This window comes from Plectropomus leopardus, chromosome 8 (assembly GCF_026936395.1).
Source record: "Plectropomus leopardus strain MGB_pleo_1.0 chromosome 8, ASM2693639v1, whole genome shotgun sequence".
Lineage (NCBI taxonomy): Eukaryota > Metazoa > Chordata > Actinopteri > Perciformes > Serranidae > Plectropomus > Plectropomus leopardus.
Window position 1 is genome coordinate 10,741,504 of NC_142183.1, and position 24,461 is coordinate 10,765,964.

The 24,461-nt window shown below is 41.2% G+C and overlaps 1 protein-coding gene across 2 annotated transcripts in view; it reads left to right on the forward strand.

Moving 5' to 3' along the window:
• slit3 (slit homolog 3 (Drosophila)) overlaps positions 1–24,461 on the forward strand; it is a 334,139-nt gene that overhangs the window by 300,608 nt on the left and 9,070 nt on the right. For both annotated transcript variants that reach the window (XM_042492991.2, XM_088080859.1), the window contains 5 exons: positions 1,572–1,711; positions 4,937–5,030; positions 6,935–7,072; positions 7,663–7,903; positions 10,222–10,352. In XM_042492991.2, coding sequence (XP_042348925.1) covers positions 1,572–1,711; positions 4,937–5,030; positions 6,935–7,072; positions 7,663–7,903; positions 10,222–10,352 — 744 coding nt within the window. The remainder of the gene's footprint in view (positions 1–1,571; positions 1,712–4,936; positions 5,031–6,934; positions 7,073–7,662; positions 7,904–10,221; positions 10,353–24,461) is intronic.

Consider the following 24,461-nt stretch of genomic DNA (forward strand, 5'->3'; position numbering starts at 1 on the left):
ACAAAACTCCAAATTTCCCCCTACTGATTGTGTATGAATGAATGCCTCAGCCACCTGTGTGTGGAAGAATGTTGCTCTGTAGTGTAAAAAGTGCTTTGAGTGGTCAGATAATTAGGAATATGCTATTATAAGACTTTTTAGGCAAGTTAAACATTACAGTTGACTTTTATGAACTGAAAACACACTTAAATGACAGCTACAGCTACACACGTTCTCACCTTTTCTTTGAATCTGGGCTTATGGTAATAGTTACCTTACCAAGCCACCACTGTCACCGTGATAGCAACTTGTCAACAGAAGGCACCCCACTTATCACTCAATGTGTAATTAATTAATTGTATGTAACTTTAAGTCTTAAATATATATAAACAGACAAGTTATATATAGGTTTAGCCCCTGTACAGTTTTCATTAATGTTAAAATTAGCTATAGAGATCAATGCCGTTCATAATACCAGGCTGTAAACATGTTTATTATCTGCTGTAAAATTAGACTTTCTAACTTGGGGCTCTCTGGGGACTGACTGGCTCTAGTAGCCAGCCTCAAGTGGTCATTTAAGGAATTACAGTTTTTAGCACTCCTATGTCGACTTCACTGGTTACAACTTGGGATGACCTCGCTGCAAAAAGCTTTTCATCCAATAGAAGTAACTCGGCTCACTGAAGGAACTAACTGAACAGAGGAGAGAGTTGTGAAAGAGAACGAGCCGCTGAAAACAGCTGTGGTCAGATTTATCAAACTGTGTGCGGGTGGGTGGTTGTGTGATGTTTACCCAAAAGTAGTGTCTCTTTGAGTTTGTGTGATCTATTATAAGGAGTTACCCGTACTGAGATAAGGGTGGGAAGAGGGAGAGAGATCAGCAGCTGGAGAGAAGAGAAGAGAGTAAAATATGCGAAGGTGTTGGGAGGAAAGAGAGGGAGAGGAGGGAGGTGGATGAACGGAGGGGAGGAGGACACTTTGATAATTCCTGCAGAGTTGCCCAGGTGGTGGCATTAAACTAAAAAAAAAGTTTATCTCAGCTTGTTTATTATCAGCACTGGGTGGTTTTGTTTTGTTTTATAGTTAAATAGACAAAAAAAAAAAAAATACACCTTTTGATGCTCAGTAATGAAAGTACAACAGTGATGTCATGAATCAAAGGCCTGCTATTAAAAGAGACGACTGCTTTTCTCTAAATTCTAGTGCACAATAAGACAGCTAGAGAGGGTTTATGTGAGGCAGCGCTAGATTAAACTTTGAACAGATATGTTAAAATTTCATTTCTGTTATAAAATGAGGCATGAAAGGGTGTCTCTTGTTGGACCACTAAATATAGATCTGCCATGGCTCCAGCGGCGTGTAAGAACCGGCACAGAACGGAAGAAAACCCTCCAGAACACAGATTAAATTGTTTTTCTTTAAAGCTCTTATAGGGGAATTTAAGGGGAAGTGAAGTCGAGCAGCTGATTTATCTGGCTGATTGATTTCATTTCAGCAGCAGGAGTGTGTGCTCAGATCCTGCCGAGTCACCATCTTATGACCTGCATTGTGTGTGTGTGTGTGTGTGTGTGTGTGTGTGTGTGTGTGTGTAGCTGCTCATGTCCACCAGGTTTCGAGGGCCAACGTTGTGAGATAAACCCGGACGACTGTGAAGACAACGACTGTGAGAACAACTCTACCTGCGTCGACGGAGTCAACAACTACACCTGCATCTGCCCCCCCAATTACACAGGTACACACACCTACACACACGTCGATTTCTACACTAAGATTTTCCTGAAACCCTCACTTTTAGCCCCCTGAGAGCCTCGGAGGGTCACCAAGTCCCTCCACTGCACACACACACATACAGAATCATATTTTCCACTTTACTGGATGGTAAGTAAGTAATGGACAGCCTCTCCGCAGTGACCTGAAACTGCTCATACCGGAGGTCTAAGAGTCACACAGGACAGAGAGAGAGAGAGAGGAAGAATGACGAAGTGATGGCAAAGACGGAGTGTGTTCTAGAGGGGAAAGGGAAAATAAACATAGCGAGGGAAAAGGGTAAAGAAAGTCCGATAAAGGGCAGAAGCAGAGAGAGAAAGAGGGAGAGACCTAAGTTGAAGCTGAACTGCTGACTGGGAAGTTAAGTTTTTTTTATCTGTGACAGTGTCCTCTAAAACACACACACACACACACTCACGCAGCTGGTCCCCTTTGACACTGGATCTCAGTCAATATACACACACACACTCACCCGCACACGCACCATGTCATTATCGTTGTTGGCATAAAGCAGCCTCGCACACTGCCAGCCACCTTACCACATACAGCTGTTGCACGCACACACACGCACACACACACACACACACACACACACACACACACACACACACAGCTGGTTCCTCTGGCTCTGAACCTCCACTCAGCTCAGTGAACCGAGGCGTAATCATCAGGTGTCACATTAAGAGGACAGTCCTTTGCTAGTCGCTCAGCTTTCTCCAAACTCAGCAACCAGGACTGTCACGTCAGATTTGCACCAGAGGGGGAAAAAAATCAAGATTTAAGGTCAAAAGACCTTTTAAACTGCTGATATAAAGTTTCTACAACCGAGGAGTTTCATCCCAAACAGAGAACTTCAGGTTTTAAAATTGGACATGGGAATGAATGTGCTGTATTCTGAGTATAGCTCGAAGAATTACATATGCAATTTTGACATGTCCTTAAACTGGCAGAACAGGAAATGGTCAGACAGTCACAAGAGACCATAAGGGTTAAAGAGGTAGTTCATACCAAAATCAAAAATACAAAATTCTCACTTTACCTATATTGCTGTTTATCTATCTAGATTATTTCGGTGTGAGTTGCAGAGTTTTGGAGATATCAGCCATAGAGATGTTTGCCTTCTCTCTGATACAATGGAATTATATGGCACTTGCCTTGTGGTGCTCAAAGAGCCAAAAAATACATTTACCTTCTGATTTTTGTGTGAACTGTGCCTTTAATTCTTTAATTCTCCAGAGACTATGCCGCAAACTTTAATGAAATTCCATTAGTGTTTAAAATTCTTGAAATGGACCAAAATGTGTGTGAGGGGGACATTTCGACTTGAAGATGGTGATCCACAAAAGATCAACATTGCACATAGTGAGATACAGAAACCAGGTGAAATGGTACATTGACTTGCACTTCTATAGCACCTGTCAAGTCTTCCAGGTACTTAAAGTACTTTTACACTACATGTTTCATCCACCTACACAAACACATTCAGACACTGGTGGCTGTGGCTACCATGCATGGTGTCGCCTGATGCCCACACACACTCACAATTTGAAGTTCAGATATTTTGACGTGCACTTTGTTTGGGGACAAAAATCACAAAGCTGAAGTGATTCAGAAGCATATATGCATTGTACTCAGTAACTTGTGTAGCAGCGCTGCAAAAACACTTATTAAGGCCAACTGCAACAAAATGCCGTCTGTCCGTCTGTCTGTCTGCATCCATTTTTCTCCTCAATGGGTTGCCCAATCTGAAATTGCACATGGACATTGAGAATTGCCATAGGTAGAGACTGACGTAGCCCTTTGTCTCATTTATCCACTGCCCGTGCCCGTTTGGAAAACACTGACAGCACCGCTCTGCCTTTGTAACCCACATAGTCGTCAAAAGTGGATTTACAGCTTGAATGAGAGAGACAGTGACTGACAAAGCAGTTTTTTTAGCCTGTTTATTTGGTAAAGTCTCCAATAATATATACATCTGTGGTATGTACAAGGTTGTGGTGCGCACATCCGCTGATGTAGTTGCGGTGCACATATCCTCGGGTCTGTACTAGTACATATATAAAACGCTAATTTCTAAAGTTTCTGGCACTTAATTAGAAAGTTTGCTCTCAACAGCTGCTGTTTTACCATAACCACTGCAGGCAACTGTTGCAAGTGAATGCACAAATATGGCAAGAGAATGCAAATTTATTGCAAGGTCACGCAAAACATATTGCAAGGGAAAGCAAAACAAATCCCACCGTGACTCTCGGTGGACTCCTTACATGCGTGTATACTATTTTCACATTGGTAGATTAATGGCAGCATCTTTAACTGAGTCACCAAAAGGTGAAACAGCCTACTGAGGAAGCTCCCGGTGTAGATTTGTCGATTGAAAACTGCTTCAATATCACACAGTTTTGTGCACGTTTACTGTATCTTAAAGAATTTCTGATGTCTCTTCCAGCAGATGAAGGAGTGTAGTGTAGCGCACAACAACATCGTCTAAAAGTGACTTGAGAAAAGAGCGTTGGAGACAGACAGGGTGGGAGTGAGGCAGCAGGATTAGATTAAAGCAGGCAGAGAACGATGGAAATGTTCTTGACCTTTCTCAATCCCCTCTTCCTTCATCTGACCAACTTCAGCTTCTGCTTTTACACAGCCTGTTAACCCTTCTCACCCTCTGTGTGTGTGTGTGTGTGTGTGTGTGTGTGTGTGTGTGTGTGTGTGTGTGTGTGTGTGTGTGCGCACGTGCGTGCATGCGTGCGTGTGTTTGTGGGTGTGCACATGTGTGAGTACATCTGTAGACCACAGCCACTGTTACACAGCCTATTAACCCTCCTCTCCATCAGCTCTGAGAAAAAGCTGATAATGCTATTCCCTGTCTGAGGACATGAAGTCTTCTACTGCACATTATCTGAGGCCTCGGACAAGAGAGGCACATATATAAATTATCTCTTTCCACTGCTTGTTTTTCTTTCTTTTCCGCTGTCATTTGAAGCAGACAGTGAGGAAATGTGAAAAGGTTAAACCCGGCCCCCTCTCCCATTTCATTTCATTCACATTTTTCCAGTGTTTTGTCTTCCTGTTGCTCTTCTCTGTTTGTGCTCATACTCTGAAAAATGAATCTACTTATGTGGTTGGTGGCGTGATGATCACACTCACACACCTGTTGATTGAGCTCTGATCTCCTTTCTCTCTTTGTCACCAGGTGACCTGTGCGACGAGGTGGTCGATCACTGTCTCCATGGTTTCGACCCCTGTCAGCACGACTCAAAGTGTGTCCAGACTGGCCGCTTTTACAGGTGAGTGACAGCTTCGCAGGAGGTCAGCACTTAAAAGGGTCAGAGGTCACATCACTGAAAGTGACAACAAAGTGACAGGAGCAGCGAGGTCAAAATGTTAAAAGCTGACTTTTGGGGAAAACAAGGAGAATCTGAAGGGTCATCGCTGCCCTGGGACTTCAGCTCCTGATTAGACAAATACACAAGCAGACAGACACGCAGAAACTAAGACTGAAAACACATGAAACTGCTGTTTATTTGCAAGTAAACATGTAATTTATCTCAGGGTTTGCAGTCACTGGGCTAATATTATCACCTGGAATACTGGCTGAATTCTGTGTGCTTTTGTCATGTAAAAAACATGAATCTCAAACTTTGTAGGGTTTTTGGGTCTTAATTTCTGAATATAAGCTACACAATTCTTTCATCTTAAAGGAACAATCCATCAACAAAATGACTATTTATATATCAATAACTCAGACAAAAGGTTTGCAAAAGCATGCACCTCCAAGACAAAAACTAGGTGCTGGACATAAGATGAAAAAAACATGTTTCATGAAGAGCATGTAGCTCAAAATGTCACCACATTGGTTGAGTAAATATTTATGGGAGCATAGTCTAGTGTGCAGACTCAGTTTTTTTGTGAAGAAAACCATTTTCTCGTGTGCTTTCACAGTGAACAAAGAATGTAAAAAGGGCAAATACTTCTGATGAATTGAAAACAAAAGGGGACCGCATTTAATAGCAGCAAACCTGTGCCAAAACATCTGTTCACAAATTCTCACACAATTTGTGCAGAATAATCCAAGTCTTATTTATTCAGTAATATGCTCACTTCCTCCTAAACACATGCATTTACGCTTAAACCTTAAAATACTCGACATACAAGTTCGTCCAAGTGTGTGCGTCTGAATTCTGCTCGTGCTCTTGTCCAGGCTTGCCACTTTTCCATATGGGAAACCTTTTACACATAAGTGTTTTAAATAGTAGGCTTAGCAAAGATGCATGTTTATATTTGGATAATTGAGACTTGAATTATTCTGCATGAGTTGTGTGAGTTTGTAAGTAGATGTTTTGATTTTGTTCTGCTGTTGACGAACTTGACTCATCTTTACCTCAATTCATCAAGACTGTTTGCCATTTTTGGATATTTCATGTACTGGGGGCATGTGAGAAAAAGACGTTTTCTTCATGAATTCAAGATATCACATTGTGAGTAACTGACAGACAAATTGTCAGTTTGTGGATGACGTATTCCTTTGACAAAGCTTTTCATAAACCATAGAAATAAACTCTAAAATATTTTGTAATCCAGCTAAAAACAGACATAAACTGTGGAAACTAAAGTTCTTCTGTTACATCAATATGATTCTGGGACCATGGAGAATACTAACAGTAATCTATAAGCATGCATCCAAGCATAGGAGCCCACACAAGTATATTTTATATAATAAAACTTTTCAGTTGAACATTTTAGAATTCAACCATGTGTCGAATGATTTATTCATGTGTAATGTGCATTTGTCTTGTTTGTTTTTTTTCCAAGACTTCCAGCAAGAAGCTTGTAGAAAATAGTTTTAATAAATGCATAACTTCCTTATCTAATGAAATGTTTTGCATTAGCGTGTTCATAAATGAACGTATTCAAAATTCCAAAATTAACTACCAGTTAGTTTGGAGGTTGGTGTCCTGCTCGAGAATTCTGTTGCAGGTAACATGTTGTTTCTGAAAATACTGGCTGTCGAAAAGAACTGAGAGCAGTCTGGTTTTCATACTCTGTAGCACACACACACAAACACACACTCCACGCACTCACACACACACACACACACACACACACACACACACACACACACACACACACACACACACACACACACACACACACACACAGTAACCCTATCCATATTTCCATGTCCCCCCAGGTGCGAGTGTTTACCGGGCTATGTGGGCCAACACTGTGAGCAGGACTATAATGACTGTCTGGAGAATAAGTGTCAACATGGAGCTGAGTGTGTGGACGCTGTCAACGGCTATACCTGCGTGTGCAAAGAGGGTTTCAGGTGAGAGTCGTGGAAACACATCACGGACACTGCAAATGGCTTGAACAGACACAAACGCAGCTACACACTGCAGGGCCAGACTGAGAGGAGATACAGATGGCGCTCCATAATCAGACACTTGACTGTCTGGACCTGCCGTGTGCATGTGTGTGTGTGTGTTTGCATGTGTGTGTGTGCAGCAGATGCAGCTCCATGTGGTTAATTATAGCAGAGACTGTTGGCTTGAGAGGAACAAATTCATCACAAGGGACAGAGAGACAGAGAGAGAGGAAGTCATAGGTGTGCAGGAAACAAATAGAGGAGACAGACAGATGCTGTATGGGCAAAAAGAGGAAATGCAAAGAGAGGTTCAGAGTTTCGAAGATGCAGCGGAAAACAATACAGAATGTGTGAGCCGTGTCACGCTGATAAAACTCGGCCATTTCCTTCAAGAATATTACCTTTCTAGCCTCACCAATGCAATCTCCGAATGTGATGCAAAATACAGAGCAAGCACTAAACAAGTTTCATCAGAGGATACGGACACAGCAAATCACCTCATTAAAGCTCTATGAATAAGTTATCTTGTGTGTAATCTGCTCCTCCCTCAGCGGCCTCTTCTGCGAGAACCCTCCACCAATGATCTTGCTGCAGACTAGTCCCTGCGACCAATCAGACTGCCAGAACGGCGCCCAGTGCCTGGTGGTTGCTGGGGAGCCCGTGTGCCGCTGCATGCCCGGTTTCTACGGCAACAAATGTGACAAGATGGCCACTGTTCACTTCCTGGGTCGGGATGCGTACGTGGAGCTGCCGAGCGCCAAACTCCGGCCCACAGCGCATATTTCATTACAGGTACGGTCAACGTTTAATCTCTGTTAAAGTTTTGGTTTTCAGTAAAATCTTGCAGTCGTGCAGGTATTTACATAAAGTTCCTGTTTTGTAATACACAAAAAATTGTATCCTAAACCTTATCTTGTAAATTGTGTCAACATGAAGTACAAAAGTCACATTCTGCTGTGCTACATGGAAAACATTTATGAGCCACTCGAAATAGAGCTGTGAGCTGCTCAAATCAAACCTATAGAGTTGCACGACTTAGTGCCTACGAAGCAAAGCAAACATCTGCTACACCCTCTGTTTCCATGGCACACTGAGCACTCGTACGTGCGCACACACACAAACACACACACTCATGTACACAGACCATACATTTTGGACACCTGAGAGTCATATCCTAATAGAGACATGTTTTCCTCCTTTTTGGAAATGAGCGTGAGCGAAAGAGAAACAAGAAAAGGGGGGCAGTCTAATTGATATTTACCACCTGTTTGGATTTGTGAGTGTGTGTGTGCATGTGTGTGCGTGTGCGTGTGCGCTTCTGCGTTCCTGCCAGGAGCTTTCAATGTCAGTGCCAAGACTGTTAAAACTCTACTAAGAGGCCCTGACTCAGAGGCAAGAGGGAGAAAATGAAAAAAAAAGAATAAAAGGGCCTCAGCACTTCATAAATCACTGGATGGTTTTTCTCTTCCTCTTTAACACTTTTTACTTTTCTTTCCGTCTGCATACCAGCTCTCTCTTCACCCACTTTTCTGTTTTTCACTCTCTTCTTCCATCTCGTCTGTCTCTTTCTTTTGTTCTCTTTACATTTCTCCCTCCTTCTCTCGTCTTCGCTCTGCCTCGATCTCCTCCATCCTCCAGCAGCTTGTTAGCAGGTGTTGACTTGGCTATGCTCCATTGAAGCCAGAGTGTTAAGTGCTTGGCCCCTTGGCCCCAGTTCCACTCACTAGTTAGTTAGCGCTTAGCGGCACATGCGAGCAAGTGTGACATGTCAAGTGTGTCTGTGTGGGAGGGAGGCGCAGGTGACCTCATTTAGGGATGTGTGTGGCGGAATTTACATTTTCTCCTAAGTTTTGTGTAGCTCTTTAACGGTTTGACGATGTGACATTGCAGCTTGCAGCAAAAGTCTATTCATAATTCCTCTTTGGTTTAGGCCTGCATCAACACTTGTGATCTTAAAGGAGCTACATGAGACATTCAGAGCATTATTACAGCAGCAAACTACTGATTTCTTTGTCAAGATACAGTGGAGCAGAGAATAAGGTCACACTCACTCTGTGGGTGTTGTAATTCGAGCTTTTCTGTGGTTTGTTGTGGTAAGCTGGTCTGGCCGCATGTGCATGTATATATCCCACTGGCTAGCTCTTCATCACCACTTTGCACTGCACTCATCCTGCAGTCACCGCAGATGTCAGGTCAGCGTCATCATGGAAGCATTGTGTCCACCCTCTGGTTTCTGTTAGGTCATCTGTTGGTGTTGTTTAGCGTTGTTTATGGAGTTAGCACTGTTAACTGCTAGCTGCTGGCTCAGTCACCTCCATGTCGACAACCATATCCAGACAGCTCATAGGCTCTGTGCTTTGCTTTGGCATAGAACACCTTTAAAAACAAGCAGAAAATGGTAAAAAAAATAAATAAAATAAACTGTGAAATATCACTTATAGAGTCAGAGTTTATCAGTTAACTTGCAGCATAACAAAGCTCACCAGCAATGCAAGAAGAAAGGTGATGAAGTGGAGTGGTTTGAAGCAGCGTAACAGAGGCTGAGATCATTACAAGACATAGATCAATTTTAATTAGTGCTTAAAATCAACATCTAAGACGGGATTTGCTTATGCCGGCTGGGAAGTATCAGAGTATTACGGTATACAGGGGCATTTAGAAATCCTGAAGTTATGACTTTAAATACCTTAAAAAACACAGACGCTCATCATCCAATTAAACTGATATGGAGATACTTTATTCAGGTGATGTGTTTTAGTATCCAGCATGATCACCAGGGGTCAGTCTGTACTGGTGGAACAGGCAGCTGAGCTGAGACAGATGGCGACTGCGAGTGGTGGGGATAATGTTACAGGACGAGTCAAAAAGAAAAATGTGTTTGCCCTCATTTGAGAGTATTTTGGGTTTAGTCCCAATGACAAAGGTGAGCCAGCCAATGTTGATGAACATACCTGCTAAATGACTCAATTAGGCAAAATAACATTGTCTGTCTGCATTGCTAGTCAATTTTTTCTTATCTCACAACAAATATTACAAAATTTATTTCCACTGTATTCCACTGCAGAAGTTAATTTGGTGATTTTTTTTAACCAACCTCTCTGTGTCTCCAGGTGGCTACAGATAAAGACCACGGGATTTTGCTTTATAAGGAGGACCATGACCCCCTGGCACTAGAGCTGTACCAGGGACACATACGACTCATCTACGACATCGCCAACTACCCACCCACAACTGTATATAGGTAGATCTTTCACACACACACACGCACACACACACACACACACAGAACAGTTCTCTCTCACCTTCATCCACAGTCAATTATAATTTGCCAAATGTGCATACATACAGTGCAATACACTGAATGTCAAGTGTAAACATGGTTAAAGGACTTTAAAGGTTAAAAAACACACTAACACCTTTATGTGTGCACACTCATTTTTTACTCTCACTTGTAAACAGGAATTTATTTCAAGTTCTTTATTTACGCTTTTTCAATTCTGCTGTCGGAGTGAAAGAATTTTCCTTGTGATGATTAGAAGTGGCTCAACGGTACAATATGCAATATTACGGAAATAAAGATGTTGGCACAAGGTAGAGTGCCTGGTCTGGATGAAGGAAAAGCTGAGGCACGTAGTGAGAGAGGTCGGAGCTGCTGGTCTGTGTCGTGTCAGTATCAATTTCTCCATCATTGCTGTTGTTGTTTCGCAATGTGATGGTTGGTATTTGTGGTAGTCATCCCGCCTCTTCTCCACTGTGATTGGATGGCTGGATAAAAAAAGTGACGCATACGAGTGGCTGCAACATTTTACCCAAAGTTGAATATTTTTGACTCTCAGCAACCAGAAAGAAATGGCAAACATGCAGCGCTCAGTGTAGAATAGACACTCCGCGCCTCTTCATACTGCTGGCATTTATAGCAAAGTGTAAATATGTGGTGCTCCCATGACAAACAGAGAAAACATTAACATAGCGGTGGTAGTTGCTTGTCATTCCCTGTTGTTCAAAGTAGGTTAACACACTTAAAGAAATCCAAAAGAACATACACACATTCACACACAAACACACACACACACAAAGAAAAGTATGCAGAAAACACTGAAGAATTCAAATACTGCTCTACTTCAGCACAGGTTAATGGTTACAAAAAGCAAATATTCATTCACTCAAATATATTTTAAGTCACTTATTTGTATCCATTGAATGAAGCGACTGTGCTTCATAACATTTACAAGATTCAAGTGTTACAGAGGTTCAAGGTAGTGCAAAGATACCAGAGAATTAAAAAAAGTACACACATGCACGTACCAAACAACTTAACGGTTTCAAGGATCTGAGGTTTTTTTATTTACAGTACTTTAAGGACTTTTCAGTAAGTGCTGATCTGGCCGTGTGCACAGAAATCCACAAGCATATTCTTTCTCAAACACACACACACAGTAGCAGATCTACGTATGAGCACTTCCCTCTATAAACAAACATGAACTTAGGAAAATTCCTTTACAATCCCGACTAGACGGTCATGTCCCTGAGTGAAACCCACCACGTACGACATCAAACAGTGGGAACAAAAGCCCTCATTCACCGGGTTAGTCTGTGTGGGCCTTGGATATCATATGATTCACAGTTTCATAGCAATGGATATGCGTCTGTAAGCTATGGAAACAGTAATGGTAATCCAGGAGAAGAACATGATAATGTTTTCAGTAGTTACTGGTCAGAGAAACCGTGGAGGGTTTTTGTGCAATATATGCAGATTACAGCATGTGGCATTAAAAACAAACAAAAAAACACGGACACAGAGTTACAATCCCATGATCGTACAACATAACATTTGTGCGAAATGCAGAAGTTTTCATCCAAAATTTTAGCACAAATTCAAATTCAGTAAATCATTGACATAATCACTAAAGACACTGCCAACACTTTTCCTGTCAGGCTTCTCTTAGTTCTCAAAGTTCATCGCATCTTCTTAAAGCAATGTTTGTTTTGTCTTTTGAGTTCACGGGGTTAGCTGCAAATTAATTGCCCTCTTTGGGATCAATAACGTTGTCTGAATCTGAATCTGAATCTAAAACACAACAGAAGGCAGAGTTTTAAGTAACAAGTTACAAGTTATTCTATGATGTTATGCGACTTTTCCTCTCGCCACAACATTATAAGAAGCATGGCGATGGATGTTCAAAACATTAAAAACTGGCTGAAATTTAATAGACAACACTCTGTGTGTGAATTTCTCACATTATAAGTGTTTAATCTGTTGGAATTAAATTACGCACAATACACGCAATCCATCACTGAGATTCAGGCCCAGGACTACTGTATTTAATAAGTCAAGAAAAGGCGTTTGTCATAGCTGATATGTAATTATCTAAATTATGTTTTCTGTTCTAACAAAGCTCGCAAACAGATATGAACAATATTCATTGTTTCTGGAGAAATCTGGCAAAAATAAATGAGTTAATTTAGCTTTATAAAACAATTCATATTCTCATATTTATGTCATATAGCAGTATAGAAGTACAATGTGTTTCTGCCTGTACAGGAAAACCTTAATTTTTGACTCCCTCTGTCCTCACCATTTCAGAGGAGCACACACAACTGTCTGAAGGGTGCACTGAAATAAGTGAAAAGGAGAGGGGAAGGTGTGTGACAAAGAGAAAAGAAAAAATACAATGAGGGACAGAAAAGAAGGATTGCCTGACTTTATTTTGACGTAAACAGTGAGAGAGAGAGAGAAGGGTCCATGTCCATCTTTGTCTGGTGCTGATTGGCTCATATTGATTCCTTCTGCGTCTCTGTCTATACTGTCTGTGGCGGGAGGAAAGAGGAAGAGAGATGTGAGATGGATATATGATGCAAGATTTAATGCCATGTATTGTCTCGAGGGACATAACCAATGATACAAAACACTTGAAAACATATAACACATTTTACATCAGCAGCAATATTTCATTAACAAATCATTGGAATAAATATCAATAACCAAATGGAGCACTGGCAAGATGATATACCACCAGGCGACAGACTTCAAGGGATAGTTCAGATGTTTTGAAGTGGGGCTGTATGGGGTACTTATCCATAGACGGGACTGTATATTACAAATGATATTTGGAGAAAAAGCTGAAGTATGACCTGGAAGCTTAGCAATCTACTGCTGTGGAGAGATCAGCAACAAAGTGTATTTTAGCCATTTCAAAACGTCCCACCTTAAACATCCAGCATCAGTTTAAGTGTATGCTATGTTGAGAGTATTTTCACCACTTGCTGTCAGACAGTCATTTCCAGTAGGAAAACCAAGCTGTTATATCACTCATTTCAAAGCCAGACTCCATTTTTAAAAAAAGAGATGTGATTTTACATCGCTGAACACAGGAGCTGCTGTTCTGCCGCTGCCTCACTCAGTTTTGCTTATGTTGTTGTGTGACTTTGGCATTTAAAGGGTTAGTTTGGATTCATCAAAGTCACGTACAAACTAACTACCTGATGGAGACAGCAGCAGACCAGCAGCTCCTGTGTTCAGCGAGCTAAAATTACCATTTTTCTCAATGGAGTCTGGTGTCTGTGACAAGTGTATAGATGGGCAAATGAAGCCCTTTATGGCTTTCTGATGGAAAGGCTGACATATTACTGTATGTAATACACTCACTTTAGATAAGTATCTCATACACACACACCCCTCAAAAATTCTGAACTGTTCCTTGAATCTGGTAAAGTGTGTAAGAAAGATAAATGCAGTGAAGTAAAGCATCATACCCTGTACCTACATTTCTGTAATACTTTATGTATAAGAGGAGTTTTATTGTGTGAAGGAGGGAGAGGGCACTGCTCTGCCAGTCCAAATAGAGCTGATATTTCCAGAGTTTTTTCGCAGTGGCAGATAATGGAAGGTGTTACAAGCGGATGGAAAAATAACTTCCAACATTTAGTCCGGCATGGAAAGGAAAAAAAAAATTGAAAAAGGCCCAATGATACCACTGGTGTGAGACAGAGGCTACCAATCATCTTGACCAAGGTCTCATTTTTTATTGCAATTATTCCAAAGTATGAAAATAAATTTTACAGCATTAAAAAAACATTTAAAAGGCTTTTTTGTAGCACTTTTGAATTATTGCACCAGTCAGGGTAGTAATGCCAACTGAGGGCAGTGAGACAGATGTTAGTGTAATCGGACCAATTAAAGAAGTGAGAAAAGATGGAGAGAGGAAGACAGAGAAATGAAAGTGAGAGTTTATTGCTTTCTCATTACTCACTGCTTCTTTCTTTGTATTTCGATCAGTGATTTTCTTAGCATGTGATGTCTGGCTTTGTGGTTTTGGCTCTGCTCTGTCCTGTTGTCTCTGTGGACGGAGGCAAGGTCACAGAAAGAGGAGGAGGAGGCACTGGTAGCCTTACTGCCTCTGATGATAATATGTGGCCAGTTCATAACAAATTTGACTCAAGGATTAGGATGTTACGTCATTATAAATCCTGCAAGTGGCTGTGGGAGAAGAAAATGAAAGCCACAGTTTATTACGTCAAGGGCAAAGACTGTTTCTGCATCAGGCATTTCAATCATGATTCATTTAAAGCCTCACACTTTTTTTTGTATCATTTCAGAATTTATATTAAAACATCATGTGCCTGCAGGAAAATGTGCACATATTTTAATTTCTTTGGCTTATTGTGCGGTATTTCACTGTTTTGCCTTTACCTGTCCTCTAAATATATAAATTTAATTAAGCTTCTGGTTAGTTATAATGGACATATTGCTATTTCTTTAATTCAGTTAATTGATTTAAGTCTTTGTATCCTGAAAACAGTTTAACGCAAGGTGTTAAACTGTCAATGGCCGGTTATGCTCTAAAACGGACATGAACAGCGGACACCCATGTGGTTTGGTTTATATCAACATTTGGAGTCTGCACGAATGTGTTCACACATTGTCGACACGTATGGTCCACACATACGGGCCACCCGGCCGTATATTTCGAAGCAGATGGTCTGCGTCGACCCTCCATGTGTAGTCTGAAAGTATAACTTTGGCTTTAGTAGAGCGGGACAAAAGGACAGTTTCATTCCAGTTTCCTTTTTATGCCTATATGGTGTCGACATTCACAGGTTTGAGAGCGTTGTGCATCAACAGTGATACTGTGAGTATTGTAATGTGATGACTTTTATTCAGTTGTGTTTTAGAGATGCTTATGAGATCTGCAAGTTGGAGCTCCCATGAAAAGCCTGGAATTTCAAGTTTAGTTTTGTTTGCTTTCTTTTTAAGTTTTAAGTAAATTGTTACCATAAGTATATTAACATTGGCTGAATAAATCAGCTGAAAGGCTGAACTCTTCAGCAGTCTTTTATCATGCTGTGTGGAAAGCATTTAATCAACGTGGAGGTTAGTAAAATAACATGGGCATCATTTTAGACTTGGGAATGATAAATATTTAAATATAAAGAAAATTGTGGTCTCTTAAGCATGATATTCCAAGAAAATCTTATGTAACTAACATAAAAGTACCACACAGTCAATGTAGGATAAAGTATGTTGAGAAAAGACGGTGGAAATATTGTGAAATTTCAAACTGTGTAGACTTAAGCACACTCCACAGATTTTTATTGTTTAAATGTGGTTTGAACAGTTCATTAGCGACTACCATAATAACCAGAGACAGATTCATGTGCTCAATTATTTTTATTATTTGTTACTCATGCATAGGACCCAGAATTTGGTGCCAAGCCCAAGTTAGCCCACTAATAAGATTACAGTTCTTTGCAATGGATACTCATAAAAAAGGCTGCCATTCCTACCATCCTGCTGCGTTGATTTGAATGGGATGTCCGTTTTTTTCTCGCTCTGTGAGTCCACGCCTGCTGCAGCACAGTCCAATGTTAAAAGTGAGTGCATTTACCTCCATATGTAGAGGTTATTTAGTAAAGTGTAGTATTGTGTTGTTGAAGGTGAACTCTGCAGTCTGTCCCTTTGGCCTCGATAAACTGATGCATACAAACAGCTTAATTATGATAATAATATGATGCTGAAGTGAACTAGGTGAATTCAGGCCAGAGCGCAGGGTCAGCTGGAGAGCCCTGGAGCTGATGTAGACCATCAACCGCTCAAGGAGACTACAGAGGTCGTCTGGGTAGGAAGACGGTTTTGTTGCTTTTTTACAGTTTGTCCGCACTCCATGTCTGTGGTGATGTTCTGTTTCCTCATAAAATGATGGTTTGTAATCTGGGCGGGGAGATGAGTAGAAACCACTTATCCCAAATATGACCTTAACCAGAAAATGAGATGACACATTGTGAAAGGACAAGAGGAAGGGACGGCCAGAGAGGAAGGAATGGAGGAATGAAACGACGGGGTTAATCTAATTATCTGGCACAGATGGGGAGGGGTGGAGACTGTGTTGAAGAGGTTGAGTGGGAGAGAGAAGAGGACAGTCGGGGGGACGTATGGATGCACAGAAAGACGGATTGATCCGTTGAGAGGCAGACATAGATAGAGAGATAGCCAGAAAGACAGATGGATGGAGCGACACTGGGCGGAAGGCAGGAGCGAAATAGCAGACAACACGATAAAGAGATAACTGGGCAGAATAGGTTGCCCGCCAGAGGAGAAAACGGGAGGGGTAAAACAGATGGATAGAAGCAGGCGAAATGAAAAGACCATGAGACACGGTTCAACGGCAGGATGGATGAGAGAGGAGAGAGGGATGACAGAGGGATGGAGTGAGAGAGGGGGAAGAACAGAGGGGGGAAAGCAAACCACAGAGTGAGTCAGGGAATTATCCTTGTCTGGTGCTGTTAACTTGACACGGGCCACGCCTGGGAGGGAGACAGGCAGACAGACAGGGTGCGAGAAAAGCCGAGAGAAACAGAGAAAGAAAGTGTAAAAGAGAGACAGATGAAGACGGAGAGGGACGAAGAAAGTGTACAGTAGCACAGAGAGGAAAGACTGATTTGGAGATAAAGACAGCGTTAAACAGAGAGCCTACAGGGAACATGAGAAGAAGAGGCAGAGAAAAAATGAACGATTGAAAGCGAAAGAGGGAAACAGAGATCTATAGAACTAAATCACGTCTGAGCACAATGCTAAGCACTAAGTAAACACGGCCTCTATGTTATGTTTAGCATTAGCAGACGAGGCCCAGCTCCAAGCCCCGGGCTCATTTTACCACAAGCCTGCATGTGCCCCTTCATATGTGCCATCTTTTGATTGCATGAGTCTGAGCACTGCAAACGGCCTATCTTATCTGCCCTAATTTGGAAATACAGTGTAAACGGACTCAAACCGCATGGCGAGGCAGGCACAGCAGAACCTCCTGCCACCATTCAACTGATACTGTCCAGGATGGCGTAACTGTTTAACCACCACAATCTGAGCGCAGCGATTCTGGCAGAGCCCGAACGTGGCACTGTCCGCACAGTTACTGCGGTTGTACAACTGAGGGCCAGGGACCGCTGCCAGTCCCTGGGATGTTTCTGAGAGATCCCCGGGTCGGTTATCTTGTGAAGAAACCAGAGAGCCAGGAAGGGCATTTATGCGAAGCCAGTTTTTGACGACGAGCTGAAATGTAGGAGTCTCACTTTCAAATGTAGGAGACCGAGACGCACTAATGTAAATGGTACATTAATGACTCACATCAGTTTTTACAGTTCAATTTAGGCTTTGACGTGAATATTTGGTTGTGTTTCGATTTTTGGATGACTAAGAGATCAGGTTAAACAGGCACTTCACCCCCTAAAATATCTTTTGTGTATTTGTTATTCACCCCAGTGTTGAATTCCTGAAGAAAATGTTGTTTTTCTAATATGCCTCCATGGAAAAGAGAGAATCCAAAAGCAGAGAAAATTCCTAAAGAAGTACTTCACCAAGATTAACAGTCCCCACATAAAACTAGGCTTTTTTATACCTTTTAAACTGTTGTTACATGACCAAAGAAAACAGAGAAAAGGACACTTTTGCTCAAGAGGTAGAAAACCCACAACTACCTGAATGCAGTGCGCATTACCAGACGCTCCTGCTGGTCGGTGACGTAATGTGGAAGGGTCCATGCGTAACAATGGTGGCCAGCCAGATCTTGTATTACAATGAACCATTAAGCTAAATCATGTTTCTGAAAACATTTGTGGCGAGAAATATGCAACTCAGTAACTGAATCTTGGTTTATATTTAATTAGCGCTGCTCAGTTTAACTGTTTGATGTCCGTTTTCGTGGCCGCTGTTTTCCCTGTGCAGGAAGCAGTATGACCACTTCTTGTACACAAACTCTGGCTTTAACAGCTCAACAGGGACTTCAAATATGTTTCTGGAAGCATTTTAGGAGAGGCAGGAGAGGAATATGCAGATAAGTAACATTATGTTGTACGCAATGTTTGGAAGAAGTTTTGCACACTTTTGTATTATACGGTCACTCTGGCAGCATGCGAGAAAAACAAATTCTTCGCAAAATTCAAGGTAACATGGGGCGAGTAACTGATACACAAATGATCATTTTGTGGTTTAAGTATTCCTTGAAGTTTGCACTCCAAAAGAGGGAGGTGGAGAGAAACAAAGAGGAGGCCTGCAGCAGACATGTAGACCCTGACAGATAAGATTGCAGAAAGTATACAAGCCAGAATTATGCAGGGGCCATACATCTCTCTGTTCACAGACACATCTGCCCAGATGACATCTGGACAGGAGCTACAACCTGCGGTGAAACAGAGAAATTGGATTAGAAAATAGAGAGGGGAGAAAAGAGAGGGAGAAGAGATTGAGGATTGTAAAAAAAGAAGAGGAGGAATCAGAGCAGGATGGACAGAGTGATTTAAGGGTGGAAAGCAAAAGGAATGATAATGAATATAAAAATCATACAGGATGCGTACATGCGGGTGAGCTTTGGATTTCTAGGAAACAGAAAAGTGGGGAGACAGAGCAACAGAACGAGAGATAGAAGGTGTGCAAGTCCTTCACTGTGCCCTCATTAGCAACAGAGGAAAGTGGTTAAGCATGCACAGTATTAAATGAACATGCATGCATGTGTGTGTGTGTGTGTGTGTGTGTTTGTTTGTTGTGTATTAATGTGCTGACCTTTACTAATGCCACACTAATCTCCCATCGGGTCAGAGAGAGCACAGCTACGGTTTTTCATCAGCGAGCGACAGAGGGAGCGATGCAGGGGCGGATGTGTACATGAAAGGAAAAAAGGATGATAAAGAAGGGGAGGCGATGGATGGATGGACAGAGAGGAGACAGAGAAAAGACAGATGAAGGGTGAGGAGGGATGATGATGGATGGCTGGACAGAGGAAGATAAAAGAGTTTCAGTGAAGGAAAGGGAAGACAGAGGGACAGGTGCTGTACCTACTGCACCAGGTAAACAGCAAATAGAATTGGCCATATAAAACCATAATAATTAACCTTTTTTTCTTTTTGTGCCAGTTAAGAAGAAATGAGACAATAAATACATAAAAATGTATCACTAGAGAGCCCTAATAGTCACATCCATTATTTGAAAGGCTAAGAGGTTTGCAGTGTGAGTGGGTGGGAAGCCAGTGAGGGATCAAGTGCTCAAAAAGAGGTCCTGATATGATCCTGGTTGGTTCGGATGCCCGTGCCAAAGGGTTTGGGATCTGATGGATGGTGTTAACCTCCACACGCCCTCGAAGGTACCAGTGTTGGGGAGTAACAAGTTAAATGTAACTAGTGACAGTAATTAAATTACAAAATAAATGTAACTGTAATCAGTAACAGTTACTGAGAAAAAGTGATTAAATTACAGTTACTAATCAAAATGTTGGTGATTACAAAGGGGATTACATATGAAAACAATATATTATTAGTAATAAGTTTATATGAATGAAAGGAATGCCTTCTGACATCGGTTTTTGGACACCGTGGATTAGCAAAGCCTAGAGACAAATCTGAGCGCAGCATTGATGTGCTTATGTTTGTAGGTCTTTTCAGCTTTATTGGCCTGTTTAAAACATTTATTAGAAGACAATTAAAAAGTCATCAACTTTAATAAGGTACGTTACTTTGATACAAACCATATAATGTCTGCATTAAAAAAAAAAATAGGGAGATTAGAGCGAACCCGACTATAGTCAAGCCCAAGGGGATTTTGAGAAATTACAGCCTGGCCTGAACCCGGAGAGTCGGTCCGGTCAAACGGGTTCAGGCACAAAATCAAAGCAATACTTTGAATCTAATGTAATTTACAGTCCAACATCATATAAGGATCTCAAATCATTCTTGTATTGTCCCTTTTATTGTGTCCTTAAATACTCGCTGTGTATGCCATGTGTCACTGTAAAGCTAGACACCTACAGATCAGCCCAGTGTCTCCTGATGTTTGCCATTTAGAATTAATAAGCAGCAATGTTTATATTCATTCATACTTATGTCATAATCATGCAACTTTTACATGCAGTTTCTTTTTAGATACAGACCTTACTAAATTATTTTAACTGAATTTTTAACCTGAATCTGACTCTTAAAAACCACAATGCTGAGGTTAAAACAAACAGAAAATCCTCGAACATTATACATTTAAAACGCTGCAGGGCAATTCAAACATTCTAATACTGAAACCCGAAACAATGAGCACTCGTTCCTGGAGGTCCACATCAAAACGCTACGAATCCACTCCCAAAAAGTACAAATTTCATCCAAACTGGGCGGCCTGGTTTAATGAAAGCTGGAAAAAAGAGAAAGAAAACAGTGAAGGAGCTCACCGCTCAGCAGCTGCCGTCTCAGCAATGACTAATTGAGGTTACCACGGCAATATGGGACTGGGATGCCTGTCTGCTGAACATCATTTTAATCAGATTGGGCTGCTAAACACACACAGACACATATGCTCGTACACACACACAGGATCATGCACGCTCACCCACACACACACAAAAACTCACAATCATGCAAATACATGCAAACACACAAACACATGCACCTACAAACACACACTTTTACAAAAACATGCACATTCACAAATACACAAGACTCACCGTCAAATACATTCACGCATGCATATACACACAAACACACAAACCGTAAATGTGGTTCAGAAACATTGTAAGTAAATGATAGCGATGCCTAATTAGATTTAAACTGTGTAAGTGGATCTGCAAGTATATATTATTTTTTCAGTTTGAGATATACTCAACGACCTGTAATTACTTCTGGGTTTATATTGATTCAGTTATATTGAAAAAAGCCAGTTTTCGGTTTTTAGGAAGTTATTTTTTTAAAGTGTATTTGTGTGTGCATGCGCTCATTTGGGGTGTATTTGATTCTGGACTGACAGGAAATTGACGTCCCCTGTGGGTTTGGGTGAAACACAATGAGAGATGAGAGAGAGGCAGTTGAAATCTGCTACAGGCTGTGTGTTTGGTTTTTATTGAATTTCATAATGGGCTGCTTTTTACTAAAACACAGGGCCAACAGCACAGCACCGACTTCAAAGAACCTGAAACACACACACACACACACACACACACAGATATATTGACCAAACAAGTAAAAATCCTCCCCTAACAACATTCACAAAAATATATAATACCACTAAAGAGTTAATGGAAATAATATGTATTTGTATATTTGTAATATGTAAAATCAAAAACAAACATGTCTCAGTGAGGCTCTGGAAAACATCCACTCGTGAAAATACTGATGAAGTTTGATATTGGGAAACATCTCACACACACACACACACGCACACACACACACACACACACACACACACACACACACACACACACACACACACGCACACACACACACACACATGCACAGTCCCCTGCAGGTCTGGCATCTGATTGGACGTCAGCGCTGACCGTTGGTCATCTACTGCCACCCGGTGGAGCTCTGCTGTTGCAGCAGGTACACAGTTTAGAGTGTGTTCCTTAATGTGGCTAAATTAGTGTGTTAAACTCAACCCCGTGTAAAAAATTACTCTGAGGGTGTCCTCAGCTGTGAAAGCTGCTTGTTTGATTTGACTTTCTAGACACTTGAACAAATTTCAAAGTGGATCAAGTGCCTCTGGAACAAAAGCAGAGAAACCTTAGAGGAGTAAAGAGGAGTACAGATGGCTGTTGTAAGGGAGGGGAAGGAGGGAATAATAGAGCACAAAGAGAACAAGAGAGGAGAAAGATGAGGAAGAGGAGGTTGAGAAGGATAGAAAATGTATGGAGAGAAGAGAAAAGGCAAAGTGAGAGAGGGAATACAAAGTGAAGGTGGGATAGAGAGCGGGGTTTTGAGATAGAGGGCTAATCTCTCAGGCTAGCAGAGCATCATTTTGCCTGGTTGCAGCAGGCCTGTTTGAGTCCTTTATTAAATTACATGGCTCCTAATGGAAACCATGTATGTGTCTGTGTTGGGTCGACAGTGAAGTAAGAGCTCTTATTTTAGAAGCCGCCAGCTAAATGCTGAACTGAACTTTTTTTAAAATGTGTTTATGTATTATTGATGGCATAAATGGCTTTGTTACTCACAGATTTGAGATTCCTGTTCATGAAGTAATTTGATTTTGAACTTTTATCCATTTTTTGTCTTTTTTCTTTTTTGTATACAAGTAAGACAATGCATGACAAAGTTCAAATGAGAAAATACAAAATAGTGTCGTGTATTAATGTGTGTGTGAATGGTTTTACATACCATGTACTGTAAAGCACTTTGAGTGTTGAAAGACTGCACTGTTAAAATTTGTTTTAACTTTAAAAACTTATTTTATGGGCTGCCTAAAATTATCAAAAAGTAGATTCAATTTGAGAAGAAAAGTTGGAAGTAATTTTGTAATTTTTTTAACTTGTCTCCTCAGATTTAGTCAACTTAAGAATTGGAGGCAGCATGGACATAAGCTTTTTTATGTCAAAAGAAATATTTTTTAGCAGTGTAAAAAGGCGCTGTATAGAGTGCTGCAGGGATGACATTAGTTTGTCAGTCAGTGCAGAAGTTAGCATCGCCCTGGTTCCCTCATCAAAAAGCCTATGTGATTTTTCCATTGGATTTTTAATTATTGCAGAAAATAAGATGTTTGTAATACTTGCATATTTTGTTCAGCAAGATATTCTTCACAAAAAAAACACAACATTTATGATTTTAAGTGTAAATGCATTTTCCAGAAGTAAAAAAACTAACATTAGGCTATAAAGATGCTACACCACGGTCATATGACGTAACATCACCACCACAATGATACTGCAAAACCGTGTTTGGCGTGATGACATTCTGTAGTCTCATTTAGCCACGTCTTAGCTACTATCGTTTTTAAGACACATCAAAGCGTTAAAATTCATGAGTGGGGTATTTACTGACATATTTTATGTCATAGAACAAAACGTGAAAGTGTCTTCAGCTTGTGTTAACCACAGACCTTATTTCAGGCTTCTGACCAAAGACTCGCTCAAAAATCCATTGACTTTGAGACGAGGGAACCAGAGGTGCTGAAATGTTAACTGGTTTCCAGGCTGTAAGACTCCTGTAACACTCTATAGACTCACGCCCAGTTTACCATCCATTTAGCAAAGTAAATCAATAATTAATCATAATGTCTTGATTATGAATTGTGCATGCTGTAAACCCCCCTTACTGCTATACATGAAACATGAAGGAGCAGTCAAAAACCATCATGCACAGTTGTTCTTATTGACTGTTTTCTTTACTTCTTCCTGTTCTCTTTTCTTCAGTTTATTTTTTATTGCTTCTGCTTTTTCTCCGTCCTCTTCTTGTTCTGTCATCAAAATTTTTGTCGCCATCTCTTTAACCACAATTGTCTTTTTCCTCTTCTTCTAATGCTCCTGCATCTGCTGTTTTTCTCCGTTTGTATGGTCAGCGTTTTCTATGGAAGTCACACTGGCGCGTCTCCAGAACTCACAACCCTGCCCCATTGGCTGTTAATGCAACATCACTGTAATCTGAACGCTCTATAAACAGCTGTCAGTCAGAGCGTACTCGAGGCTCCTTCGCTACTTAGCCAATGAGTGACTGCAGACAAAGAGATGTTTTGTCTTGATGTTTAGCTGTGGGAGTCTGAAGCAGACCACCAGTGGAAAGAGTGGCTTCACTTGTTCTTTTGTGTTTTGTCTTTTTTATACGTTCTGCTTGCATTCTCCGGGTTCAGGGAGGGAATAACTTTGGTGAACGGAGGCACAGTCGCTTTACCACCCCTCCATCTACCTCTCTTCCCCTGTGTTTCTCTCACTCTCGCTCGTTTTCCCTCTTTCAGCTGTGCCAAACCACTGTCTCTATAGCTGTCTGTCTCCCCTCCAGCAAGAAAACACTCTCAGACGCAAACGTTCACACGCAAACACACACACTTTATTCCCAGGGTCACACACGGTGCAAAAGGTCAAAGTGCTGGTTCACTGCAGGCTCCTCCTCAGTGGAAACA